At 38.9% G+C, this 27,715-nt stretch overlaps 1 protein-coding gene across 10 annotated transcripts in view; it reads right to left on the minus strand.

Annotated features, from left to right (window-relative positions):
• SLC17A5 (solute carrier family 17 member 5) overlaps window positions 1-26,776 on the minus strand; it is a 41,347-nt gene extending 14,571 nt beyond the window's left edge. For 6 of the 10 annotated variants that reach the window (XM_071548613.1, XM_071548614.1, XM_071548609.1 and 3 more), the window contains exons 1-11: window positions 26,261-26,770; window positions 22,096-22,292; window positions 20,470-20,703; window positions 19,884-19,971; window positions 17,120-17,206; window positions 15,761-15,879; window positions 14,747-14,905; window positions 12,224-12,356; window positions 10,176-10,323; window positions 5,525-5,615; window positions 346-4,162 (exon numbers count right to left, since the gene is read on the minus strand). In XM_071548613.1, the coding sequence (XP_071404714.1) occupies window positions 4,025-4,162; window positions 5,525-5,615; window positions 10,176-10,323; window positions 12,224-12,356; window positions 14,747-14,905; window positions 15,761-15,879; window positions 17,120-17,206; window positions 19,884-19,971; window positions 20,470-20,703; window positions 22,096-22,292; window positions 26,261-26,321 (1,455 nt within the window). In that variant the 5' untranslated portion in view covers window positions 26,322-26,770 and the 3' untranslated portion in view covers window positions 346-4,024. Of the gene's footprint in view, window positions 1-345; window positions 4,163-5,524; window positions 5,616-10,175; window positions 10,324-12,223; window positions 12,357-14,746; window positions 14,906-15,760; window positions 15,880-17,119; window positions 17,207-19,883; window positions 19,972-20,469; window positions 20,704-22,095; window positions 22,293-24,509; window positions 24,647-26,260 lie in introns of those variants that run through there. The other 4 variants (XM_071548617.1, XM_071548608.1, XM_071548610.1 and 1 more) reach the window with 4 other exon arrangements.
• Between the last annotated feature and the right edge of the window lie 939 nt (window positions 26,777-27,715).

The following is a 27,715-nucleotide window of genomic DNA, read 5'->3' on the forward strand; positions in this document are numbered from 1 at the left end:
TAGTGTGGTGATTTCCACCCTGTGGGCACAGCAATAGCAACATGTGCTAACACCAAATTATTCATGTTACATTTTGTCCTTTCCTTAGCTTCAAGTCAGACATATCTTCCTTAGTATAACAACTCAGGCCTGTTCCCTTTTACTAATAGAGACAGCATCTTTCCTAAGATGTTAGAAAAGGATTTGGCAAGCCTATAACTGAGTGAGAATTGCTTTGATTGACTTGGCTTCATTTGATTGCTCTTAAATCACATGATTTAAGAGTAGACATTCAGCTTTTTAAGATACAGGTGCACATGAGAAATGGGAGATCCTTTTAAGATACTCTGCACTGTAACAGCTTACCAAACACAATAGCAGTGTCTCAGTTGTGATGATTGAACTCATAATGTAGAAGAGGCTTAAAGTTTAAAAGCGTGTCTTTTTCTCTGATGCTCCAGATGATGCAACAGAAGATACAGCCCTTCCATACAAACTGTGTCTTACTTATCTGTGTAATGTGTATGCTTCCTCATCCACAGTCTTCATTCCTGACAAATGCTAAAAATATCAAAAGACACCTTCAACTCAAAGAGGCAGTTCATTTGTCATGGAACCAAACATTCCCAGACAGCAGAAGAGGAGAAATTGGCAAATAGATAAGTGATAGAGAGAAGCCAGGAAAAAAGATACATTGCAGGAACAATTCAACTTCTAGGAAATTAACTAAGATAAGTCTTTCATGCAGCCAATACACTTGTTACCACTTACAGAGAAACATATATAGGGGGAAGCACCATGCACAGGTTCTTACACATTATGAAGTGTTAGTTAAAACTTCACTAGTTTAGCATGGAAGAAGCCTCCATAAGTTAAATCATATTTGGTGGTGTCAAATACTTCAGACTTCTTTAAGCTGCATGGCTGCCAAGTGGTACCCTTAGGACCAAGGAAGAGTAAATTGAAAAACACACCCATTACTTTGTGGCCATTCATCCTCTAGAAAGCATGATGAAGGCTTTCTAGACTGTAAAAGACCACGGTTCAGATGTCAGGCCATACCCATGTCACATGCTGTAGGATATTCTGAGAAGATAGTCCATTTCTGTTACTCATGTAGGTAGAACTTCACATGAAATGTTCAAAAAATATTTAAGCAGAACTGTGTCAGAAGGAGACATTGAGGAGAAAAGCACTTTAAAATACCTGGCAACACTAAGACATGTTTCCAAAGCAGTGGTTCAACTCCTGCTCTGAAATGGGTGAAATGTGTTTTTGAACTCACTCCCCTCATTCCAGGTGGACATCCTAATTAAAGGGTTCTTCATGGAATGGAGAGCACAACTTCTTACTCTGGTATGCCTGTTAAGAAAAGGCAGCAAAAAATAACAATCACAGGACTGTTTCAGGAAAAGTCATCACAAAACACCTGCCCAATTTCCATCAGTTCACCTGTGTGACACAGGTGAACTGAGACAAGAGGTACTCAAAACCCTTGCTACTTCTGAAAATACAGAATATAAAAAATGTCTTTGAAACTGACCCAGAGAATGGTGCACACAGGTACATGGCAAAGCAATAGAAACAGTATAGTAATTAGCAGAAAATATTTTGACAGCTTTTTCTAATAGGTTTTCCTTCTTGCAGCACAGTACAGAAAAGTAAAACTTTAGTGGTTTTTGGTGTTTTCTTGTTTATTATGTTTTAAAAGCCTCACTGAATTGAAAGCAAGAATCCCATCCTATATTTTGATACATTTAAAAATAAAATTTGAAATAGCTATGTACTAACTTAACTGTAGCCTATTCTCTATAAATAATGTAAGGATTTATAGCAAATTTTTCAGTCCTACTTTCCAAGCTAACTCAGAATTTAGAGAGGATACAAAATGAGTAATAATGGTGCATTAAGTGAACAGAAAATAAAATCTAGTATGCTAGATTCAAAAGTTTCTGGACTGCTCAATTGCTGATACACCTAAACTTGATTCAGTTTTAACTGAACCCAGTTCAGGCTCATTTAATTGATACAGAGAATGTCTTCCTTCACTTCTACTGCATCTACTCCCTTAAATATCTTTTTTTTTAATTTTGATGTTCAACTGAACTGTTTTCAAGGAAATGAGTAAAAGTACAGGAAGCTGAAGTTTCAACTTCAGAACAGATTAAATTGCACCTCTGTCCATATATTGCCCTGCTCATGACCTCTAGAAAAGCAAAGGCATAAATTAATTTAATACAAATAATTTTTTAAACTCCCCCCTCCCTTTGTAATCCAATCTACTGAAAGAGTAGAAGATTCTGTAAACACAACAAAGCAAAGTTATTCCTTTAATGTAGTGTCAGGTGGAAGACAGTACTTACCTGTAAAGCTAGACAAAAAACCTCTGATGAATTTTATTTTCCAGGAAAGTATTAACCATTCCTTAATCCAGTCACCAACCTTGTTTTGCATACTTTCAAAGTGGTATTTTAACTTCAGGGAGATAGTAATTTTCAACAACAGATGCACATGTAAATATTCAGTCCATTTATTGTGGAAACACTGAAGACACAATATAGCTTTAACATATTCCCACTGGACAAGTTTTAATTTAATCTGAACTCACAGTGTTTATTGTGGAAATGCTGCAGACACAAAAAGAGATTTAAACACAGTTTAAATCCACCATCAGAGAACATGACACTTCAAGAAAGGCCAAAACAAAATGGCTCTAAAAGCTAAAAAGAAGAGGCAGATGCCATTTCCTAGAAATGAAGGAAGGTAGGCTCCACTGGAGCAACTTTAGTACTGAGCTTTTCTTTTGGATTGGTGGTAAATGAAAAACCCAGAACCCAGTGATTTTTCTTTTTTACCTAATTGCTCCAATCCAGGATCTTTGGCACAGGAATTTTCCTTTGCTTTGTGGCTACAAGATTATTCAGCCATTTGTTCTTAACAAGGCCACTGTTTTCATACACTTCATTTAATCCTACTATGTGGCATTTAACTGCATGTCTTGCAAAGACTGCTCTTAAGTGTCAAATTCTGTCTTGATAGGAGACTAACAGCACCAGTTTATTGCACTAGTTCTTTTTTACTCTAGTTTTATCTGACTAACAAATAAAGCTGTTAGAGAACTGATTTTCCTCATTATTTGCTACACTGCCCTTATTTTATTTCATTTACCCTCACAAACTTATCTACATGGAAGAGGAACGATTAAAGAGACAAAAAATGAATTGCCAAAGTTATTTTAAGATAAGTATGCCAATATTCTATTTCTAGTTCACACTCATACACTGCCTAGATTTAAACCACAGTGCTGTACCACTTTGTCTTTGCAGAGATGAATAAAAATAAGGCATGTTTGAAAATCCTGTACTAGAGGACAGATAGCTTATTCTGTCTCTCCCAATGGTACATTTACTTCCTAGTTGCTGTGTTTTCTAGTTGGGAAGCTGTATTCGTGAAATAGGGAATGTTTCTATATTCAAAACTTGTGCGTAAAGTAGAAGGAAATCATGTGTGCATTTCTTAGCCATCATTAAAACACTGACAAAATAAAAGCTTTATAAAAGATTGTAGAAAACTAGAGTTCTTCTACACTTTTTCACAGCAGAAAGCTATCAGTCTCATAATGGAAATCAAAACACATTTTTTGGGTATAATTCTTTGCATGCCATTGTTCCTCACAGTGCTACATAATCACTTTACTTTTTCCTCTCATTTCAGTATCAACAAACATCTACCTACACATTAATTCAGAAGATATTAATTAAAAACTGGAAAGTATTGGAGCCTAGAACACTGATTTAAAAGGTCTCTGTTCATAGATTTGATATCATGTCCTAGCAAAAAACTTATTTTTAATCAAAGTATTTCCTTGTTAGGAAATGGCACACATAGGCTGTCAAATTATTTTCAGTACAAAAGTTACACAGATAAAATAGTTTAGCTGAATAGCTCTGAAGACTCCTAGGCATCAGCAGGGTAGGCACTTTTTCGGTCACAGAACTCTAAGCACACTGGGATTCAGCACAGCTTTGGTATTTCAACATCTCCTTCAGTTTCTGTGCAAGTGATATCCACTGACTGCCCAGTCCTGGACTTCTCCACTCGCAAATAATGCAAAGAAAATTGCTCCACATAGATTAATAGAGGCAGCAATATAGAAAACCGTCTGCCATTCTCCCACAGTATTCTGTCAAATAGGGGAAAGAAAAAATAAACAAACATGAAGTCAATTTGCAGCTCCACAACTCAGGAAAAAGTAATTTTAAAACTGATTCTGCATGTCTTTCCTATTTAAATGTAAATGCCATTCAGCATGATTTCATAGCAACATAAAAGCATTATAAACATAAAGGATGAAATCGTCAATATAGTCAATTTCAGTTTAGTAATACAACTCACAGGCAGTCCTGTCAGAATTGTATTACACTCTCTGCATCAGTTTATCGTATCAGGTGCAGAACCACCAACATGAACTCAGAGAATGTTATTGTGATGGCAAACACTGCCTAGCTTTCAGGTCAGGTGATCCAAGAGCTGAAGTGCCCTGCACTATGCAGTAAGATATTCTTAATGACTATGACGTAAATATTCCAAAATCATAAGTCCAAACAAGGTAGCTACCTTAACTAAGATTTCAAGAGGAATCCTCTAAACTCTGGCACTTAAGAAAAGCTCTAAGAAATGTGTAGTAAAGACCTGTGTTTTTTTGCCTTTTCCTTTTTTATGTTCTTTTTTATGTTCTAGATGACAACTGTAACAAACTTGTAAATGACCTTACTACAAAAACAGAATACCAGAAGAGTGTATTAGTATGGGCAGAGTGGAAATAAAACAAACAAAAACACCCCCAAACAACCCACTTGTTAAGATGTCTGGAAGAACTAATTTTATTGGAATCATGTATTAATGAATATTTTCAAATTATTTTTAAGAAAATCCTAAGAATGATCTCCAACTCTGAAAATTCAACTGTATCAATAAACTTATTCTTCCCATTTCCCTTTCTCAATAGATTTTAGAGTAATTGATACAGTTAATCAAAAAATAAAAAACTTTTCACTCCTTTTTAGTACCCAAATCACTCTTTGACTAAACCACCTTGGAAGTCAAATCTAACACTAGAATCTAGTCTCTCACTTATCTGACAAATGCTGACATTAGAACTCAACACCTCACGTGAGAGCCTAATTAAACAAAAAACAACCAACAAGCAAGAACTTGTCCCAGTTTGATAGAACAATCCCACAATTGTCTCATCTAGTTGGCATTTTATCAGAGTTCTACTGTGATTAAAACATATCCATTTTATTCCTAGAGAATATAAGGGGTGAGTCATAAAATTTTCCTACACAGGTCTTTGACTTTACTTTTATTTTCCTGAACAGAATGAGAAAAATAAAGGTCAGAAATTATGTAATTCATAGCAACAGAACAACATGACTTACATGTGTAACCCAGGTTTAATTTAATGGCTGCAGACTTGAGAAGACAGAATTCCTGTTCAAATGACATAGAAATGTAACAACTGAAAAATAGTAAGCAGACTTACATTCTGAGTGAGGTTTTTGGCAATAACTGGCCCCACCATTCCTGGGATAGTAGCAAAAGAATTTGTGATCCCAAGAAGAATTCCAGCATACCTACAACAGAAGTTGTTAACACTGCTTATTAATTTGTCCTGCTTATCAATCATAGATACGATTTTGCCTAATCTGATCACAAAGGCCTTATCCTTACCACACAGACAAATTAAAACACAAATATTCCAGTGGGAATTACTTGCTTTTATTCTAATAACAACTCAGTGACACTTGGTAAACACATTTTTAGGGACCTGGTTTAGTGGTGGACTTGGCAGTGTTAGGTTAATGGCTGGGCTTAATGATCGTAAGGGTCCTTTTCTACATAAATGATTCTATATGTCTGCATTTTCCAGAGACTAGTTATTGAATTTAACTTAAATTGCTCATAGTTTTGCTCAAGACCTATAATCCAAATCTACAATCCCTTTGCTGAGTCACAACCAAACTGGAATGGATCCATTGGAGCAGTTAGAAAAGACACATTGCATGCCTTGAAGTAGAAAGACAACAAGGAGTATGATGGAGTGCTGTTTGGCAACAGTAAGAGTTGGTTCAGGTTTCATTGCTTAAAACTTGTCTGCCAAGAAGGCAGTATCAACACTGCTGGATATCCCCGCTTACACTAGAGAGCGCATATTCCAAAGACAGAAGTTCAGTGTGCCATGACAGTCCTTACCTTCAGCTTTCTGTTGGTCAAGGCCAATGGGATATGTGTCTTACTAAACAAGTTCTGGTGGTTGCCATTTCTGCAGCTCCAATTCTGAGGCTTCCTCTTTCATGAGGCTGCTGTTCTATCACACACAAATGTATGCATGTGCACCCGTGGCTATAAAAACTTGCTGGGAAAAGCTGGTAACTTGCTTAATATCTGAGTCTCAGCATCTGATCTCTAAGCAATTAAAGATCTCTCTCACAGGCATGTTGCAATACCGGGAGATTGAAACTGTACCACAAGTGTAGACTTGTGAGGGAGACTGAAGAGAATTAAGAGCCATTCTGCAACAGAGTTTGACTTTCCAACCAATGCACAGACCCCTGCAGTTCAGATTGTCAGGGTGGATTTGCTGGCTGAAGAATCATAAAAAACACTAATAAATGCAGTTTACCATAGCAGAAAGGAGTCATCTCCCAGTTATCGTTTTAGGCTGTTTTGCAGAGTAAATTATGTGCTCACCACTTTTAACATATCAGAAATATAATTTCATGTCTAAGGAGAAATGTGTATTTTTTTAAAGTTTATTTATCAAAACAGGGGAATTAAACCATACAGCATTGTTACAAAAGGTTGTGGTATGTGCATTGGTTCCAATGGTATTAGAGAAACATGTTCTTTTTCTCTGAAAGGGAATCAAGTATCTAGCCCAGTGGTTGATTTTTTTGCCTGAAAGTCATCTTAAAGCATGGTAATGTATTTTAGACTGAGATCCAATGCTTTAGTTAAAACCATCTTTATTTCTTATAAACATAGCATGTAGTCCTCTTATCTTGGAAAGTGTTCTGGAATTATCAGGCCCTTATGAAGCTGAATGTCAAAGTGTAACAGTTTCCCTTACAAAAATAAGCACATGTAGCAAAACTCCCTTTTTAAAGTCTTTAAGTAGAACCAAATGCACTTTGCCTTCAACATGCTTAAAAACTACAATGCTCCTAACACACACTTTCAAAACTAAACATAGTTTAATAGTTTCCCTAGTTGTCAAAGATCTTTGACAACCAATTGTTGGCCAAATGCCTCTGTTTATGCCCTGTGTTTCTGACACAGGTTACATTCTCGATAATGCTCGCTGTTTGATGCAGATAACTGTGATGCCGCTCCCTCAGCACAGTGGAGACTCCCATGTGAAAAGGGAAAGCAAAAAGTGACATGTCTGTAGAGCAAGACCAACAGTAAGCTGTGGTCAGGTTCTTACAGCATAATGGGGATAACCAAATACAAATCAGCTTGCAGAGCAATCAAGTAGTAAAATCAAGAGTTAAAAAACAGGTATGTGAAGTGTTTAGTGTGCAACAAAGCCACAAGAATATTACAAGAGTTCAGGGCATCAGCAATACTAAAATCTGTAATAAGGGAAAGGTCCTGATGTAGATTTAAAGACCTAAAATAGAATACATTTTCCCCATATGAACAATCTTGTTTCCCTCCTGTCCCCAACTCTCCCCTCAATTTAAATACATTGATAACATAATAAACATATGTTAGAAACCAAAACCACATAGCAAATATTGTTTTTACTTAAGTATTGGTATTTTCATTCAATTTTTTTCCTGTGAATACAATAATGATTTCTTTGGCATAATGCAAGTTTTAGTAGTAAAAAGGGGCCCTTTGCTATTCTAGCCAGCATACTTTTAATCAATTAAAATAGGCATTTGTGTGCATTTTGAGACTGCTTTGAATCACTCATGGTTATAATTTCATTAAGAAAAATAAATACTGAGCTCTGAGTAAACTCTTAACAGAGGTTTTCTTCACAATTTTATGCAGAGCCTTTTTTTTAGCTTTCTACAATTATGTCTAGCATTTCCTTGAAATTGTGGATGTCTGCCTTGACCATTTAATCCAGCAAAATTCAGATGGTTGCAAAAAGTTAAGTAAGTGAGGGCGGAGAAAATATATTCTTCTTTTTCTTCTCATCTAGATGATTTTTCATTTCTGTATTGGAAGAATTTTTTTAATATGACCTTTGTTAAAAGAACATGCTCTTTTCCTTCTGTCTTCATTTGGACAGATTTATCCTGAATTTAAATGTGTATGTGCTGAATAGAAAATCACTGATTTCAATGAAACAGCATCCACCCTGAGCACATCACCACCAGGGAAATTTTTCCCACATATGCAGCTATTTGCCTCCAGAGGCAATGCTGGGCCAGTCCCTGAACTATCAGCAAGACACTTCGCTCTCTTGCACCCATAATCAACTGTCTGAGAGGGAAGAACAGCTAGAGGAACCTATCTGGTGTAAATGCAAAGGGAATAAAAGCAGGACTTTATGGAGGGCAGGAAGAACAGAGTGGGATTCAGTCAGAGGGATCAGCAGCTGACATGCATCAGCATTGTGTATTATTTTCTTCTTGTGTCTTTTTTCAACATCTAAAATACTCTGTATACTGTCATATACAAATTAACTCTTGAAATAAACACATTTGAAATGCAAAATGAAGTACCTCAAATTAGAAAACACACACAACACCCTAGATTGGGAAACCTCAGCCATCACCTGCATACAGAAGTTCCTTGTGTGTATGCCTCACAGAGACATACACTACCGTTGCATAATTTCCTTTTTGCTGTCACAGCTTTGTTGCTTCTGTGGACAGGATAAATTATACTCACTTAACAAGCAGCATTGAATACCTTTTTGGGAAACCAACTGTTGTAGTTCTGCAAAACTAAACTTGAAACAGTTGTGTAATAGCCCCTAATACTCCAGATGCACTGCTTTACCTATGTCTTCTAAATTTGTAATTCTACATGATTTAAAACAAAGTGCATCACAGAAGGTATTCCTACTTTGAAATTGAATTAATAGTACAAGGTGTTTAGACCTGGCTGCTGAGACATCCCCTCTTCCTTGCTACCTAACCTCACCTACCAAAATTGAATGCATTCCCACTAATTTACATCCATGTGTTAAGTCAAAACTTGTCCATCATTCTGGACACAATCACCATCTTTTCAATTTCCAAAGCCTGGATACTATCTTCAATTAGGATCCAAGGTCTCCCATATAAGTTGTCTAGATCTTCAGAATTTCACTATAAGTAACATTTTTATAGAAGGTTTTTTCCTTTTTTACTTGTACTTAAGGTCTTTTCATTTTACACATTAACACAGAAACATACTCTGCTTTGGACATTAAGTCATTTGACCCTGATCATATTTAAGCGCTACCACAAACAAAACCTTGACTTTTACTAGTGCAAAAAACGCTCATGTGCACTTTCAAAGGCATATACATGCATCCATAGTCTTTAGGAAACTAATGGATCTGTCAGATTCTGAATTTGTAACACACTGGAGAAATTACAGCCTTAAGTCTTAACTTTCCATTCTTACAAATTAGTAATTTCAGAGCAATTGTATGTACCTGATTTGCCACTGACAACAGGTTACCTACTTATAGTGAGATTTTGATTCCAGTGCACAGAATGTTTCTTAAATGCAAATAATCTACCTGTATCACAGTGCTTAAATATGGTAATGTTTTTCTGCTAAAGGTTCATATATCTGATAGAAAAATTTAAAGGAGTGAACCACTCAACTGTATTGCGCAGTTTGAAAAACAGTCATATTAAGATCATGAATCAAACAGGACAAAATCTAGCAAGTATCATTACAGGAGTGATATAAGTTTTTACTGCAAGATAAAAATTGGAATGATTCTAAACTGTTGTTTATATCACATCCTCTGCCAAAGTTGCACTTTTTGCAAATACAATGCTTAATACTGTAAACGCAAGTAATTGTCAGTGTTCACACTCCAGGTCTGTACAGCACATGGTCCATAGCTACATTTCCAAGGAACTTCAGCAATATTTAAAAAAAAAAGGTGTCATAAATGTTTCACATGCATTATCAATAGCTTCAGCAATACTTACAAGTTCAGCAATACTTACGAAGGTGCTATGTCCAGATGGTTGATGCTGTAGCCAGATGTACAAAATCCTCCTAGTGTTGTTGAGATAGTCACAAATGCAACAGCCAGTGCATAGTTGCAGCCTATGAATCCAGCTGCTACTAAGAACAGCGCAGGTCCAATCATTCCTGTAAGACAGAAACTTTAGAATCAACGATTTGGAGGCTCCAAGCTGCGTGTAGGTTTTCCATGCAACCTCCACCGCCCCCTGGCGTACAGAACGCAGCTCTGCACCGCACACATTACGGTGCAATGGTAAAGGATCATAAAGGTTGGAAGGGTCCTTAAAGACCATCTAGTTCCAACTACCCCGCCATGGGGGACACCTTTCACTAGATCAGGTTGCTCAAAGCCCCATCCAGCCTGGCCCTGAACACTTCCAGGGCCAGGGCAGCTACAACTTCTCTGGGCAACCTGTTCCAGTGCCTCATCACTCTCACAATAAAGAATTTCTTCCTAGTATCTAAACCAAATCTACTCTCAGTTTAAAGCCATTCCCCCTTGTCCTATCACTACATGTCCTTATAAAAAGTAAGAGCAAAGGGGTTGCAAACCTGTTGCTGTCTCAGGAAACAGCAGCCACATAATAAAAATTCCACTCTAGGTGCAAAGAACTTGAACTAGATTAAAAAAATTAACAAAAAATCAAAAGATATTGAGAATTACTTCACAAATTAGCTTTATTTATTGTTATAAATAAATTGAAGCTATACTGACACTGGTAGCTGAACAGTGCACTGTGAAAAAATCTGCATTTAACTCTCTGCGTTTCAGGAACAAACACTGACTTTTTCAGTTCATAATAAAGTTGAGCTGGAAGAGTTTATACAAATACATACACATGTGCACATATTTCTCCTGCAGGCACCTTCAGTAGTTGGTCTTATTTCGTGTTTACAAAATCTGAATGCCTGGTACATTTACACCAGAGCCTTCTGCCCCATGCAGAGACCTTGGGTTAGCCTGAGATGCCACATCAGGTACTGCCAGCAGCTCATCAGCCATCATGAGCTAATGCATGCTGCTTTCTGTCTCCAGCAACTTTGGTACCCACTTCCAAGTACCAGAGCCCATTTACACGACCCCATTGTGACCCCTGTAAACAGCTCCAAGCACATGCTTTTGTTGATGAAGCCAACCTGAGTCCTGCTTTTCCTAACAAAACATGTTTCCTCCTGAGTTGTACATACACGGGTCTGAGATGTGAGGCCCTGCAATAAATTGAATCACCAAAATGGTGTGTAGGCTTAAAACAAACATATAAGCAAAATACTTGAGAGTTTATCATAAGAGCTGCTTTAAAGAAAGCAATTAAATCCCCTGAACTGAGAAGGCAGCAAGAAGGCCATACATCAAATGGGCTGCAACTTGAGTGGGTCCTGTGCTCTGTTTTTTTAAATTTCTTTCCCCTGCTCCCTCTTTTATTCAGCAATCAACTTCCCTTTCCTAAACATAGCATTTTACCTGTGTTCATTAAAAACCTGATCTTGCTGATCCATTGGTGATTTCAGATAATTTCTCCTCTGAATTAGTCAAGACCATTTTAGATTCTTCCTATACTCATAGCAACTTTGAATTTTGCAAGTGTATTCCTATTCAGTAATTTCAGTCTTAGATAAACACCAAACAGCACTGGGTTGGGGATAGGCTCATGGAGAACAGTATCGTGTCTTGGTTTGATAAACTTTGTTTGATAACAAGGTTTCATTCTGTCAAGCAATAATCTCTCCTTTTATGGTGATTTTATCTCACCATTTATTTGATCAGTTTGCTTGTAGTCATGATGTATCTTGACCTAAACAAAGCTTTTGGCAATCTCTTAACCACTCCCTTATCCAATAGGCCTACTTTTCATGGGAAAAGACAGGACTTAGTCTTGATACATTAAAATACAAATAAAGCTGCTCCTCTCAAACCATGCACAATGCTGCCTCATCTCACAGCAGAATGTCAGACTACTCTCTTGAGCCCTTTATTTTTCCAAGACTGATATTTTTATGTATTCCAAGAGATGACACTTGCACCCACCTATGAGGGTAAAACATTTGCGAACACAAACAGTGGAGAAGTTCTGTTTTTCCCGCAAATAATCAGCAATTTGCCCAGACAGAATTATACATAACCAGCAGCCAAAATAAGGTAGTGCAGACAAAAATCCATTCTGTTAAGGAGATTAAAAAAAGACAGTTAAAACACTGAAATGACAAATCAACATGCTGAAAAATCCCTTGTGGTGGAACATTAACAGAGGCTGAACAGCGGTGCCAAAACCATCCATCCACATAATTGTTGGTATCACATAAGAGAGAAACCTAGGGATAGAAGAAGCAAAGGATATTAAAGATAACAATGTGGAAACTCTCCATTGCATAATGCAAAACCAATGCAGGCAGACCAAAAACTCAAAAGTTTCAACCAGCAACTGGGTTAAGGAAAAAGAAAACTATATATCCTGTGGACACTAACCTGATCATGAAAGTTTCCAGAAACACCAATATCAAGCAAGTTACTAACGTAAGTGGAAGCTGTAAATATTATTCAGAAACCTGAAAACTATATAGAATCTCTGGGTTTTGTACTACTGTAAGTTATTCACATTACATTATTCCATATCTGCTGAAACATCTGATGCTGGCTGTAAACAGAGACAAAATCCAGAATAGGACTGTCATCAGATCTAGGCTGAACATCCCATGATACCAAAGAACTATTATTGGTGACTTGACATTACTTACACTGAAGTCATCAGTTAATTTCCATTACTTCAAACAAGTGCTGTTTAGAGACTTCTGCCTGATTCTGCATGTTTTTCTGATGAAGGGAAACAAAAGGTACTACTCAACTGCATACACTTACAGCCTTTCCATACAATTATGGACAATTTCTGATAACAGAGCTGTAATCTGACCTATTCTGTGATTAAAAAGAGGTATTTGAATAGAATATTATAACCTTTGTCCATTAGTATGAGAGCTATATTTGTCAAGAAGTGAAAGATCCCCCAGGAATTTTAATTTGAAATAAGACCAGAAACACATCCCCACCTGAAGTCCATTTTATCAGCACTCAAACATGCTGTACGTTGGGTTGCAATGCTCAGCTTTCAAAAACAGTAAGTAAAATTTTGCAAAATAGAAGATAGTATCAGTAACAAAAACCTGCTTTTTTGAAGCACTTTTCAAAGACAAAGCATTATTTTTAACCAATTCCTTTATTTTAGGAAGGAAACTGATGTGCTACACAGTAGCAATTGTATAATATTTTAAACTGTAATGCAATTTCCATCTAAATGTGAGGCGACAAAGCTAGTCCAAGACTATATTTAACTTCTTGAAATTTCTGAGCACCTTTTACTTGAGCTATACCAGTTTCTCCAAGTAAAAAGTACCATCACCAAAACTGTCTCATTAGAGACATACCAGTACAGCCAAGTAATTGCTATAAATAAGAATGTTCTACCTGCCCTACCCCATAATTTTTCTGTGATAAAAATTTCCTTGTAAAGCACTATATCTGGACTGAGACGGTCAAAAACGGACTTTATTCGGAAGGAGGAATAAAGACATTTTATTGTACAGCTTCTTGCTTAATATAGGGTTCTATAATCCAGGGGCAGGCAACATGCAAATAGTTCTTAACTAAGGAATTTACAGTTTGTATATCTGTCTACGGCAGAGGCCTAAAGCTAATCCATTATTCATGAAACAAGGGGAGAAGAACAAAGAGTAATTTGACATAGGTTTTACACTCTCAATACCGAGCAAGGTTTACATATGCAATCTATATTTCTTTTAAATGCAAGGGACAGCGATGTCTGCAGACATTTATTCAACTCTGTTACTGGCGTCGTTCTCAAGTTCTGTTGGTTTTCCAAGGGGCGGAAGATTTCCCAACCAATCTTCCCACATTTTGTGCTCCCACACTGGACCTTAACTCTCTTGCTTTGTTTCATCCTTTTTACCTTAGTAAGAAAAGGTATTTTACCTCTGCTGCTCACTAAGGAAAAAAAGTGACAACTTGGAAAGTGATCCAAATCAGAACGAAGCTTCCCCCATCCCTTTCTCTCCTGCCTCCCCTCTCCCCCAGTTCTTAAAATAGTTTAAAAAAATGCCACTTGTCTAATGGTTTTCTTAGTTTTACTTTTTTTTTTAACTGGAAATGTTCTCCTTTATGAGTAAGCAAAGAAGTAGATAGCATTTCAGAAGCTGTAAAACAAGGTATAAAATCTGAACCATGTAACAGGGGAAAATATTTTTATAGTTACTGTTTTAAAACAGAGCAGTTAAAGATGGGTAATATGCGTCTTTAATGAGAAAAATGAGCTCAAAAGCTAAAACTATGCTAAATGTCAAGTAAGTCAAAAAAGTGAAAATTATAAGGCAGGCAACATTTTCGACATATCTATTCAATTGTGCGGGGTTATAATTTCCCAGCTATACATTTACATTCCAAGGTTCTCAAACAGGTTCCTCTGTTCTAGAAAACAGGAAGATCTCTGTTATTTAGTTTCTTTAATTCAGAAGAAAGTGATTGTATTTGTGTTTATCTTACCTCCTGTGCATCAAATCGCAGGATCTCCTTCATGTAGGTGGGCAAGAGTGTTAGAAGAGTATAGAAAGTCCAGTTATAAGAGAAGTGTGCCACAACTATAGCCCAGAGAGGAAGGGACTCCAGCATAGGTCTCCAGGGAACAGATTTCTGTGTAGAAAGCTAGTAAGCAGGAGACAAAGAGAAGAGAAAAAGCAATCAGGACACTGACATGAACATTTACTAAATACAGTGTTTCAATGCTACCCAAATCTATGCTGATCATCCATTCTGAAAGGCACAAAATCAGTCTCAGTTGATGGTGCAAGTCATCAGCAACAAATTAATGACTGTATTCAATTCTCAGTGAACGTATACTAATGTATCTTACTGCTGTTTACTACTGCAAAGTAAATGAACTATTATTACATTTTGCAATCAGAATTTCTAAAAGTATGCCTTCCCTTGTTGAAATTTGATGTCTTTTGCTTTTACTGTAGATAATTAAATATTTAGTCACCCCACAGGTGTTTATGTAGCTGAATCTTTCCTGCTCAAGCCTAGATATTAATTTTGGTCTCTCAGCTAGCTTCACTGTTTGTAAATATATATCCCCAGTCACAGGAATAAAAACTTTTATGCACACTTTAGGAACTGGCTTATTAGCATTTTTCCTGGAAACAGTAATTTCCTTCTTACTCTAGATGACACATCAAAAAATATTTCTAAAATATTGTATTGCTAATGGTAAAGACATCATACAGGTCTGGATATAGTATAAAGTGATAGATTTGAGCTTTTTTAAGTAAAGCACCGCAACAATGTCTGTAATAAAAGACATTATTATAAATATTTTGTTCGATCATTGAATGCTTCTCAGTTATGCAACTGCACTATTTTTTATATTTTTTGTTTGAAAAATTCTGCTTCCTTTTCGGGTTAAGAATGTTATTCTATACATAAACAGAGCATGATGCTAATAACAATACTTGTTTATGTTTTGATTTAAGTAAGTAGGTCTATACAAAAGTGGTGTACCTGATCTTTTAGAGAAGACAGTATATATTCTCTCTCAGCATGTGAAATGCTCCTGTGAGTTTCTGGTGTATCACTAACCAAACACATCCAGAAGAACCACCATAATACACCAAGTGCCCCTATTGTTGGGAAAAGATGGGTAAAGAGATAGAAATAAAAAAATAAGCAATTATACTGCATGAAAAACATGCTCAGATGATTTTGTCAGAACTGTTTTCTCAATGTGCTAATGTAATCTTTATGAACATTATTTTTCTATCTACTTACAAACACGAGTTCCCCAAAATGGCTTAACAACACGCATTTAGAGATAATAAACAATGAAGATGACTAAGCAAAATTTTTTTGTTTTGTTTTTCCCCTCTTTTTCTTTCTCTAATTGAAGGGCTTCATACAGCAAGAAAGTTGCATACACATCACAAAATTCTATTTTTATCAGTCACATGGAACACAAAGGATATGGCTTACCCACAGGAAATAAAATTCACATTTGGTTTTATCACAAAAAATACTTTGTGCACATACACAGAATATCACTACATACTGATGTGTTTAACTGATGTGCCAATCTTTCTTTTCTTTCTTAAGCCAATCCCAGAACTGTAATTTAAAAAATGTAACTTTTCAATAGTCACTCCAAATTAGACACACTTTTCTGTAACATTTTAAATAATTATTTTATTTTGCCCAATTCTTTGAACCCTTTCAATTTATAAAAAAATTGACGTGGCTTTGTTGAGAAAAATGTAACCTTTGTCTTCTATTATAATTCTCCCCCATGCAGGATATGAAATGACACAGATATATAAATAGACCTGCAAAAAGCATCAGTTAGTTCTGTGACATGCTGTTAAAAAATATTTTCTGTTTGAGCTTCTTCTAGAACGTAAGTCACAGTAAACATGTCATGCCTTGCATTTTGGGCATTCCTTCAGGGTTCCTGTGACTGCTAGAGAGATTTTCCACAGCTTCCATTTTAAGCATCAGAAACTTTTCACACATTCTTTCATTCAGAGAAGTTTATTCCTAGGATTAAAGTAATTAACTCAATTTCACACTTCAGATAAGAAATTTCAGCTTGTTGTTTCCAAGTGATGGGAGAGTTAAGAGCATTTGACTTGTACGAGCTTTTGTCCAACTCAGAGACAGCTTTGCTCATTGGAAGCAAGGCTTATACAGCCACTCACTGGAACCTACTTAGCTTTAAATATCTCTAATTGCACAGAAGGGATAAAATAGCAACCCAACATGCCAAATAAGCTTATAAAACATAAAATAAGTTTTATAATATATAACACTTTTCAAAACGAATATGGAATTTACCTTCAATAATGAAGAAAAATCAAAATACAAACTCACCAAATATGTAGAACACATAAACCCAGTTCATATAGTAGCAAATTAAACCAGATAGTGGCAGAGAGACAACAGTTCCCAGCTGTGCACCTACCGGAAGAAAGCAAAACAAAGTGAAAAAATAATTAGATTCCCTTAAGTATAAGTGGCACTTCACAGTTACTTTATTTGTCTGTAATAAATCATGCATAAAGATCTGTCACTACCACTAGAGGGCTGCACTTTGCTTTAAAGAAACACGAGCACAACAGGCTGCTTAGGCAGCTCTAAGCAAACAACCACAAAGCCCCGGGCAGCCAAAATCAGAAGGAAAGAGCAATGAAAGATAAGCATTCTTGGCACATTTGTCTCCAATAAAATGATGGCTCTAATACATCCAAATCAATGCAAATTATTTAACTGGTATTGCTGCAAAAAAAGAGAGAGCAGATCACACTATAATTAAGACTTGGGGGTATAATATTCTGACTTCATATATAATCAGTTTGCATTTCTTTTATCTACTACTAGCTCCACAAAAACAGGAATGCTAGAAACAAGAGCCAGAAGGCATCCATATATAACCAGCAGGTTCAAATCCCATGATCCCTAAATTCCACAGGGTGTAGGATCAGGAAAGGAAAAAGGGAAAGATGAGAATATTAGAGTTTATAAACAAGCAAAAAGCAAGAAGGAAGTACTTCTGTGCTTATAATTCAACATACATTTTACAAAGGATGGTAGGTGTTTCCCTCTCGCAAATCTAAACTAGAAATCCAACCCAAATTATTTACATACTTAGAAACACTACTAGTGATAAACAGTAGCTCTTGTCTCCTGTTAGTTGTACAATCACTTCTCCAAGCCCTAATCTCAACTCAGAGAACATTATTTTGATATTCTGGCTACCTAGATTCCATCTTCATAGAAACAGTAATTTTATTTGAGGTGTAAAGTTTCAACTGTGAACAACAAAACCACATATGTCATGCTAAATATAAATCAAAATAACAACATGTAACTTCAATCATATGTTCTCTCAGAAAATCAACATGATCACGATTAAATTAACCACAGACCACATGACTGCCAACAGGGCAGACAGGAAACAGTTTGCCAAGTTTACACAAGATGCCTTATCCACCCATGACTGCTAACAATTGCCTATTCAAGGTACAGACTCTTCTCAACTAGTACATTAGCATATAGTTCACAAAATACAAAAGGACAGTTTAAAAACTCCCAATTGCTAAATGCAGTAGAAGGCAATCCCAATTCTGTGCTCTCTGCTTAACTTTGTGCTGTATCTCAATTCTTCCAAAGCAGATTTAATAACGTACCAAGGCAGAAAAGATACAGCAGGAAAAAAAAAAGAGAGGAAAAAAGCTTTCTGCTGCACTGCGTGGGTTAAAGTGGCTCACTGACAGGTCTGATGAGTGCCTGAAACAGCAAAAAGAAAGGAACTGGACACTTGGCTAGGAGGGAAGTAAGAAGTATGGGGAAAAAAGGATTAAGGCTTCATTCCTCTTGGCACAAGTGAGTCACTACACTGGTTTAGCTGCTTAAAAACCTGTAGCTGAAGTTTTCACGGTATAGGCCTGTCTTCTTGATGAATTCCAGACTGAATAAAAAAGCTGTAACAATTAACACTAACAAGAGTGACCAAAGCAAACCATTACTTCATTAACTGAATGCAAAATTTGTCATCCTCAAAGAAATAATTTCACTTTTGACTAGCAAGTTAAGAAACTTATGTGTTTCACCTGCCCCACAAATATTGCATTGAGCAATGTGATTGATCAATAAACCCCTAAGATGCAAGAAGGCTCAGTGGAGATGGGCAAGAGCAACGTGTCCACTGGGCTCTGAGAATAGCACAGGGTGTGACCAACCGCAGGTCTTGCAAAGTAACTGACTTTATCTCAACACAAAGGGGACCAGAGGGTGGTCTTTGTTTTAGATAAACAGCTATGTCAGTCGAGTAGATCAGCTGATGCTATAAATTTTTCTCCTCATTCAGTTCCTTAAAAGTGTGACTGTCTCCCTGAGTTAGCCAGACCAATATAAGGGGAGTGAATACACGGGTTAGCCCAACACAAACTATAAAACAACAACAGAATTTCTGAGAGAAAATAGACTTCAAAGCTGCGTTCAACTCAAACATGTATTGCAATTGATACATTTTGCTAAATGTTAATTTACATTTGTACTGTATTTTCAGTATATTCTGTATCAGTTTGCTATATCAAAAATCCTGTGTAACTTCAAATATCTCTGAACAAGTAAATTTCATACCAAACATGACACCTTCCAGGCATAGGTCTTGGGAGTATTGGACTTTGACAAGGAGATCTTCAAGCAATATCCAGGACCTTGGATATTTTCTTCCTTAAGTTCCTCCAAAAACACTTTAAAAAACAAACCTCCAAAAAATAACCAACCAAACATCTCTATTCTGTGACTGCCCCAGCTTTTTAGTTCCTAATATTAAATCTCTTTTACTTACAGTGTCTTCTCTTAATAATCTCCACAATAACGTTTTGCACCACTTTATCCCACAGTTGGCCTGAAGTTTATACTTCATTGCAGATCAATACCTTTTCTCAGGGTTATAAAAGCCATGAAGAAATGAAGATAACGAATTCAAAGTAAGTCTTAATTTAATGTTATGCTTTCTGGATTAAATGCTAATTAAAATTTGTTATATAAATCCCTTTGATTTAAGTCAATCCTCCCTGTTACTGCAATAAAAATGTATAATCCCATTATCAGCGTGGGAATTTCTCACCTGCATAAGAAATACTAAGGAGCTTGCTGCGTTCCAGTGGAGGAGCCCAAGAAGACCACATTGAATGCATAGCTGGGAAGGTAACACCCTAGAAAATATTTCATTCTGTTGAAATGCAAGAATTTTAGAACTCCCTTCAACTTTACAAGTTTCAAAGCATATTTCATTAAAAAGCAGTAGTACAAGCTGTTAAATTTCTTGTTTATCAAGAAACTACTTCAAAAAAGTGTGCAAGGTGTGAGAGCAAGAAGGCAGAATTAATTTCTCCTGATTTTGGTTCTGTATATACTGGAAAATCAGCAACAATACAAACAGTATTGTTCCGAGGTCCTGGTTTCTGAAAAATGTGAAAGGATAACTCTAGTTTTGGCCCAAGTGTCCTTCTAAAGAAATCCCTTTATTCTTCTTTGAAAAGCTTAGGCTAAAATACAGTGCAAATATTTTAATTAGTCAAAAAACTTTAAGCCACTCAAAATGAAACAATCCATATACTACTTCAGGATACCAACACCCAGAGTCTAATCACTACAATTTACTAATAAACTATCCAGATAAATTTTCAAGTCACATAGAGAAAAAGAATTACCTCTCCCAGTCCTTCCAAGGCTCTGACAGCTATGAGGTAGCCAACTCCCAAGTTTGCTGCTAAGGGAGTAAGCAAGGTGAATAAAGAGGTACCAAAGATGCCAAATCCCAACAAAAGCTTCCCTCCAATTTTGCTTGCAAGATATCCTCCTGGAATCTGAGTAATGATGTAGCCATAGAAAAAAGAACCAAGGATCCATCCCTGAGTATCAGCATCCCAAGAATACTTTTCTCCCTAAAAAGAGAAAAAAAAATAAAATGCGGCACATTCAAAATAGCAGTTTCTCTGACCATATTTTATATAACATTGATCCATCATTTAGCCCTTTACAACTGAGTTTCAAATTTTTCATGGCCTACTCCCTAAGGTATCCTTTCTCTACATACATCTATACTACAATCAAAGTTGTGTTAAAAGCTAATTCAGGTAGTTAACAGTCTGTTTAGACATATCTAGACAAGGCATGAAAATCATCACAACATGAAATGTAAGTGTCCAGGCAGTTCTCCCTTTCTGAGATCCAACAGCTTGGGTTAGGTGACAGGTACAGACTACTCAGGCTGCCTGAGTGCAAGTCCCACTTCTGTATCACAGCATGGACTTTCTGTCATGCCCTACAAAATGGCTTTACCTGCAGAAAATTTATGGACAAAAACCAAAGAAGGAGAGCAAGATGCTTAGATTTATTATAAAGAAAGAGAGCAGCCAAGGAGAGGACTCACAAGGGTAGGTGGAATAATGGGATAAGCACAACAGAGGAAAGATGAGTTTAGCAGACAAAGTAATAAAAGTGAAGATGATCGAAATAAGGAGTTTGCAGCTATAAAGAAAGTCAGCAAGATGGTATGAACTGTTGCCCAGTAAAGTGACTATGAAGTTTGGGATCATTTCCAAAAGACCAATTTTTAAGCATCTAAATGAGCAGCATAGATTTGATGGAAGTGACGAGACAAAATCTTCCCGTAAAATCTGTGATAAATAATAAATGATGTCTAAATAAGCAAACAAAATGAAAGCAGGAAGATGGCAAGAGTGCTCAGTAATAACTTCAGCTGTAAGATGAGATATGCAAATCCAAATTAACAAAGTTGTTTTTTTTTTAAAAAGCTTTCTTTTCATCTCCAACAGTTCAGTTAAGAAATGTGATTTTAAGGATTACTAGAAGGGAAGTCAGAGACAAAGGATATAAAGACAAAAAGTATCTGGAAAAGAGATCAAAGAAGTAAAGAAAAAAATATTCTATGTTAATTTGTAATGAAATTTCATTCCATTATGACTGTATGAAGAACAGGCAAATAGGGGCAGTGACGTGAGTTCTGATGCAGATATAACAGTAATAGTTGATCACTGGCATATAAAACTGCGAGTCACAGCAGATTTACAGGGACAGATTAGCCAATTTTTAAGGAATAGCTCAGGAAGGAGGTATATAAAAACCCGACTCTCAGCACACCACTTTTAAATTAGCTACTATTTTCAGAATAACTTTAAAAGAACCACTGAAAAGGTCATCCAGTAAAAAGCAGCCTGTTCTCTTGCCACCTAAATATGATTCTATCTGTCACAGATTTCTACTAAGACCACTTTTACATGCCACATTACAGGACAATAGGAGTGAGACCTCACCGTTGTGTTGCGAGGAACATTGATGGTGGAAGAATGCTCTGGACACACATTGGAAGTCGTGTTCTTTGCTAAGCTTGTGTTAGGCTCTACCATATCCACCAGAGCAACACTCAGGTTCACACGTAATGCATACAGGAGGAAGAACCCCAAACAGGCCAGGAATGCAAGGTTGTAGCGAGCTGAACAGCATGCAGGGACTGAAATGAGAGCAAAGGAAAAATGTTCGTTTTAACAGAACCTAACAAAATAAGAACAACTGATAAGCAGCTTTTACTAAAATTTTCACATATTTTGGGTATGAGAAAAAATAGCAAAGGAGACAACCTAATTTTTCTTATGAGGTTTATTCAGAAGGGAAAACAGCTGAGTGTTGTTGAAAAAAAAACCTGCCCACTTTTGGACTGATGTGCAAAACACATGTAATCCTGCGTTAGATAACTGGCAGCTACCCACACAAGAATAGGGGCTGCAGCAGAAGTGTAGTGTGTGGTCTGTGGAAACGGATTGAGAAACATAGTTTCAAAAGTTCTCTCCAAAATCCTGTAATACTTGTTTAAAGTAGAATTTCACACTTTAAAAATGACTCAAGAAAAACATATACTCTTAAAACAGTGGTAAAGAACAGTCATTTCGATTTCAGGCTGTTTTCTAGGACAAGTTTTCCTTCTGTAAGTTTGTTTGTAAGGCAATATGCATTTGCTGACAGTTGCCAAACAGAGAAAACTACCAGCAAGGGGAATGGCACACACTGCAGTGGCACGCACTGTGAAACAGTGACAGTTTCCCAGTTGCCCAGTAGGCTCCTCTTGGCAGTCACCATATAACAATGCCAAAGGACAATGAGTCTCAAGATTCAGCATAAAATCTGTATTGTGACATTAAATCAACTCTGCCAGCTGTTTAACACAGGTATCAGACTTTGCACTGTAACACAGTTATTGATTTCCTTCCACAGTAGTACACAGCAGCATTTGGCAGAGATCACAGTTGAGGTATAATAGTTGAAAGCTCTGCAGATACTCATCATAAACTGGGAATGTCTGAAACCTACTGAGTAGGAATGTCAAATCGTTGAGGAACTACTTGAAGAATCTGCTGAATTTACAAATAGTTAGGGGGTTGAGTTTCTCCTCTTGTCAAGGATTTATGGTGCTTGTGGAAAATTTTATAACCTGTCTGAAACTCTGTGAAGGTTGGGGATCAGCACCTACAGATATTACATCAGCCTACAGTGACCTCATCTTTCTCTGACTATTCAGAATTCAAATGATGAATAGCATAAGTACATCTATGAACAACAGGACTGAACTGGAGCTTCATCTGATAACTGCAGCATGTCACTCGACTGAATTCTCTGATCTGCAGGAAGAAACAAAGAGCAGTGCCATGGGTCAAGCTAAAGATACTTTCCCCTTCCCAGTAACTTCCGTAAAACAAGGAATAAGACTATGCAATTTTATTTTTCAGTGGGGACACTGACAGAGTCTTTCTGCAAGACTGCTTTTCATGCAATTAGTAGAACTTTCCATTTTTGAAGTCTCTAACCCTGAAAAACTTTATGTGAAGTTCATTACAGCTATACAAGTTGTTAAAATGACACAGAGATGTTGTATTTGCTACATTCATTTAGTAAATGAGTAATAAATGAGGCTATTGTATAAATATGCAAAACCCCTTCCAAACTTGCAGTAATTCTAGCTCCTGCTTCCTTTGAAAAAGGCATACTGGATTTTTAAATGGCATGAAGGAGAGCAGCCAAGATTTTATTGCTTACTTTAAAAACAATAGGCATCAAGAACAGGAAGTGCTTACTGCACAAAAACGAGTCAAGCAGCTTTGTTGTCATTTATTGTTGTTTAAAAAGCAATTTGCCCTAAGTAGAAAATGTACAGTCATATAATTTATTATCATGAATATAAAGACAGGTAAAGTTATTTAACCATTCCACTTCTTGTATGTTAAGACAATAATAGCAGAAGGATAAATATCACACTGATGATGTAACCTGTCCTTGGAAATGCAGATTAACTGGAACATCCATTACTCTTCCTCTCTAAGATTGTTACTGGTATACACGTTGTCTGGAGATCAAGCTCCACAAAACAGATGTGCAAGAACTTAAGGTCACTAATGTCAGATTTTGTTTTCAACTGTTAACAGTTTATTATAAAAATATAACAAACATGTAGATCTGAAAGCCTGAAACAAATAGCTACTAAATTATGGCTTTCCTGTAATTTTACTTATTGCATTTTCAATACCTGAGAATATTAAATCAGGTTAATAGAAGAATCAAGAAGATTCAACATGTGTTTCAGTGACCCACTTTTTCAGGAGATTGCTATAATCAAAGAGACACAGACATTCACACCTCTGATGTTTAAAGCAGGTAACCATTGTGTTCAGGGTCTTACCTTGACTAGCAGTCTTCGCTCCTACATCTATAGTTAATTCTGATTTCAGGGACATGTTTGTAGCTATAACTGAAGATTCTTAAATTGCAGTTAAAAAATAGGTCTGTACTGCAAGTGTCACAGCAGTTAAAGGAAGTTGCTTGCCTGCTGTATTTTTCCTTATGGGTGAGGTGAACCACCTCCAACCGGAGCCTGATGCATTGTGCAAACTTAAGAGCATATTGCTTTAGTAAGACTTAAGCTCCAATTTCTCTCCTTCTGTCACTTCTCTAAAGTCATTTTGTTAGCAGCTCCCCTTGATGCAGTTATACATTTGCTTAAGTAGGTTAGAGCATCTTTGCACAGCATACTGAAGAAACTAAAAATCTTTTACAGTTTGTACATTCTGGGAAACAAAACAACACAGACAACACCCTGAACACGCCAGCCCTGTTGCTAAGCCCTGACGTCGAAATGAGCCTCCTCTGCTACAACCATCTTTGAGCCTCCTTCCACCTTCGAGCCTCCTTCCACCTTCCTTTCCTCTCCATGCTTCCATAACAAGCAATCAACCTTACACAAATTCTGCCTTAAAATGAAGTTCTGCCACGACCTCCAAGTCTTTAATTGGGCTGGAACTATGTGCTTGTCTTCACTGCAAAGGCACCAAGCTGAAGGCAGGTGTGTGTGACAGCGCAGCATGTCTGTTCCCAGACCCCGACGGACCCACGACCGCTGTCAGGGCGCCGGGCCATGTGTGACAAGGGCCATGTGTGCCCAAGGGACAGTGTGTGAAAAGGGGCAGTGTGTGCTGACAGGCTGTGTGTGCCCAAGGACAGTGCGTGTGCCGAGGGGCTGTGTGTGCCCAAGGACAGTGCATGTGTGGAGGGGCAGTGTGTGCCCGAGGGACAATGTGTGCCCAAGGGGCCGTGTGTGCCGAGGGGCTGTGTGTGGCCAAGGGGCAGTGTGTGGCCAAGGGGCAGTGTGTGCTGAGGGGCAGTGTGTGCCAAGGGACTGTGTGTGCCTGAGGGACCGTGTGTGTGCCCAAGGGACCATGTGTGTGCCCGAGGGACAGTGTGTGCCAAGCGGCTGTGTGTGCCCAAGGGTCGGTGTGTGGCCAAGGGACGGTGTGTGGCCAAGGGGCGGTGTGTGCCCGAGGGGATGTGTGTGCCCAAGGGACAGTGTGTGCCAAGGGACAGTGTGTGCCCAAGGGACTGTGTGTTTTGAGGGACAGTGAGTGTGCCCAAGGGGCACTGTGTGTGCCCGAGGGGCGGTGTGTGTGCCCGAGGGGCTGTGTGTGTGCCGAGGGACTGTGTGTATGCCAAGGGACAGTGTGTGCCGAGGGACTGTGTGTGTGCCAAGGGGCAGTGTGTGTCCAAGGGACAGTGTGTGCCCATGGGAATATGTGTGTGTCCAAGGGGCAGTGGGTGCCGAGGGGCAGTGTGTGCCCAAGGGTCTGTGTGTGCCCAAGGGACGGTGTGTGCCCAAGGGTCTGTGTGTGCCCAAGGGGCAGTGTGTGCCCGAGGGGCAGTGTGTGCCCGAGGGGATGTGTGTGCCCAAGGGACAGTGTGTGCCCGAGGGGCTGTGTGTGCCGAGGGGCTGCGTGTGCCGAGGGGCTGCGTGTGCCCAAGGGACCGTGTGTGCCCAAGGGGCCGTGTGTGCCCAAGGGGCCGTGTGTGCCGCGCCCCGCCGCGCCCCGGGCGCCGACCCCCGGCCCGCCGCTCCATGGCAACGCGACGCTGCCATACAGAGGCTGCCGCCGCTGCTCTCACCCGTGCCGGGCTGGGACTCCTTTAGCAGCGGGGTGCGGTCCTCTCCCTCCTCGGGCTCCATCTCGCTGCTGCCGCTCGGACTGGGCAGCGTGTCCAGGGCCAGACCGCCCGGCGCCACCGCTGCGGCCGGTAGCGCGGCCCGGCCCGGCTCAGCTAAGCTTGGCTCGGCTCAGCTAAGCTCAGATCAGCTCGGCTGGATTCGGCCCCGCTCAGCTCCGCTCGCCGCCTGCCCCGCTCTGCCCCGCTCTGCCCCGCTCTGCCCCGCCAGGTACCGGCGGCCGCAGCCTCCGGCGGTCATGTGATGGGCATTGCCGGGCGGAAGCGGCTTCAGCCGCAGCGCTGCGGTGCTGCCGGGCTGCCCTCGGTGGCCATCTTTAGTGAGGGCGGCCTCCCCTTGTTCCCCGAGGAGTGACGGACGCGCAGACAGGCGGGCGGGGCGCGGATGTGGCTGTACGGGGTGTCCGCGCTGCTGTGGGAGAAGTTTCTCATACTTAGGGCAAATCTGATCAGGCGGATCACGCCTTCCCTCCCCGGGGCCGCTCGGCACACGGGCACCACGCGTGGGTGCGGCTGCGCTGCGGGAGCTCGGGCGGGGCAGGGCAGGGCGGGGCGTCGGTCGGTCTGTGACCACCGACGTGGCATGTCCAGTCACTGAAGTGTCTGCAGCACAGCGTCTTTTTACTCTGGTGCGTGTCCAGGGCCCGATTACTGCAGTGAGGCTTTAAAATCATAGGATCATATTATATTAAGGGCTTGGAATGGACCTTAAAGATCTAGTCCCACCCCTGCTGCCATGGGCAGGGACACCTCCGATTAGACCAGGTCGCTCAAGGCTTTACCCAGCCTGGCTTTGAGCACCTCCAGGGTCGGGGCATCCACAGCTTCCATTGAGAATCTGTTCCAGTGTCTCGCCAACCTCAGAGTAAAAAATTTCATCCTAATACATAACCTAAATTCCCTTTCTTTCAATTTGTACCCATTACTCCTTGTCCTATTACTACAATTCCTGATGAAAAGTCCCCTTAAGATACTGGAAGGTTGCTATGGGGTCTCCATACAACCTTCTCCAGGCTGAACAGCCCGAACTTGCTCGGCCTGTCTTCATAGGAGAGGTGCTCTAGTTCCCTTATCAAAATCGTGTAAAAATACACCAGTATAAATAAGCATCAAAGGGTTTGTAATAGAGCTTTTTCTCTCAGAATCAGTGGATTTCAACCTCAGTCAAAGCTAACAATAGAGAACAGGTCTTTAAGTTTTACAGGCTGTTACATGGTAGCCACCTCCACTCATCCGTGCCCTCGCCAGGGCTGAGTGCTGAGTCATTTTGACGATCCTGATGGTTCGATCCACCCACTGAATGCCTTGGCTTTATTTAGGTGCCTGTGCCATTCTACAGATGTGTAAGTAACTGCCTGGAAAATTCCGGATACTGGAAAGAGGAAGAATGCAAAAGAT

This window comes from Pithys albifrons, chromosome 2, assembly GCF_047495875.1.
Source record: "Pithys albifrons albifrons isolate INPA30051 chromosome 2, PitAlb_v1, whole genome shotgun sequence".
NCBI lineage: Eukaryota > Metazoa > Chordata > Aves > Passeriformes > Thamnophilidae > Pithys > Pithys albifrons.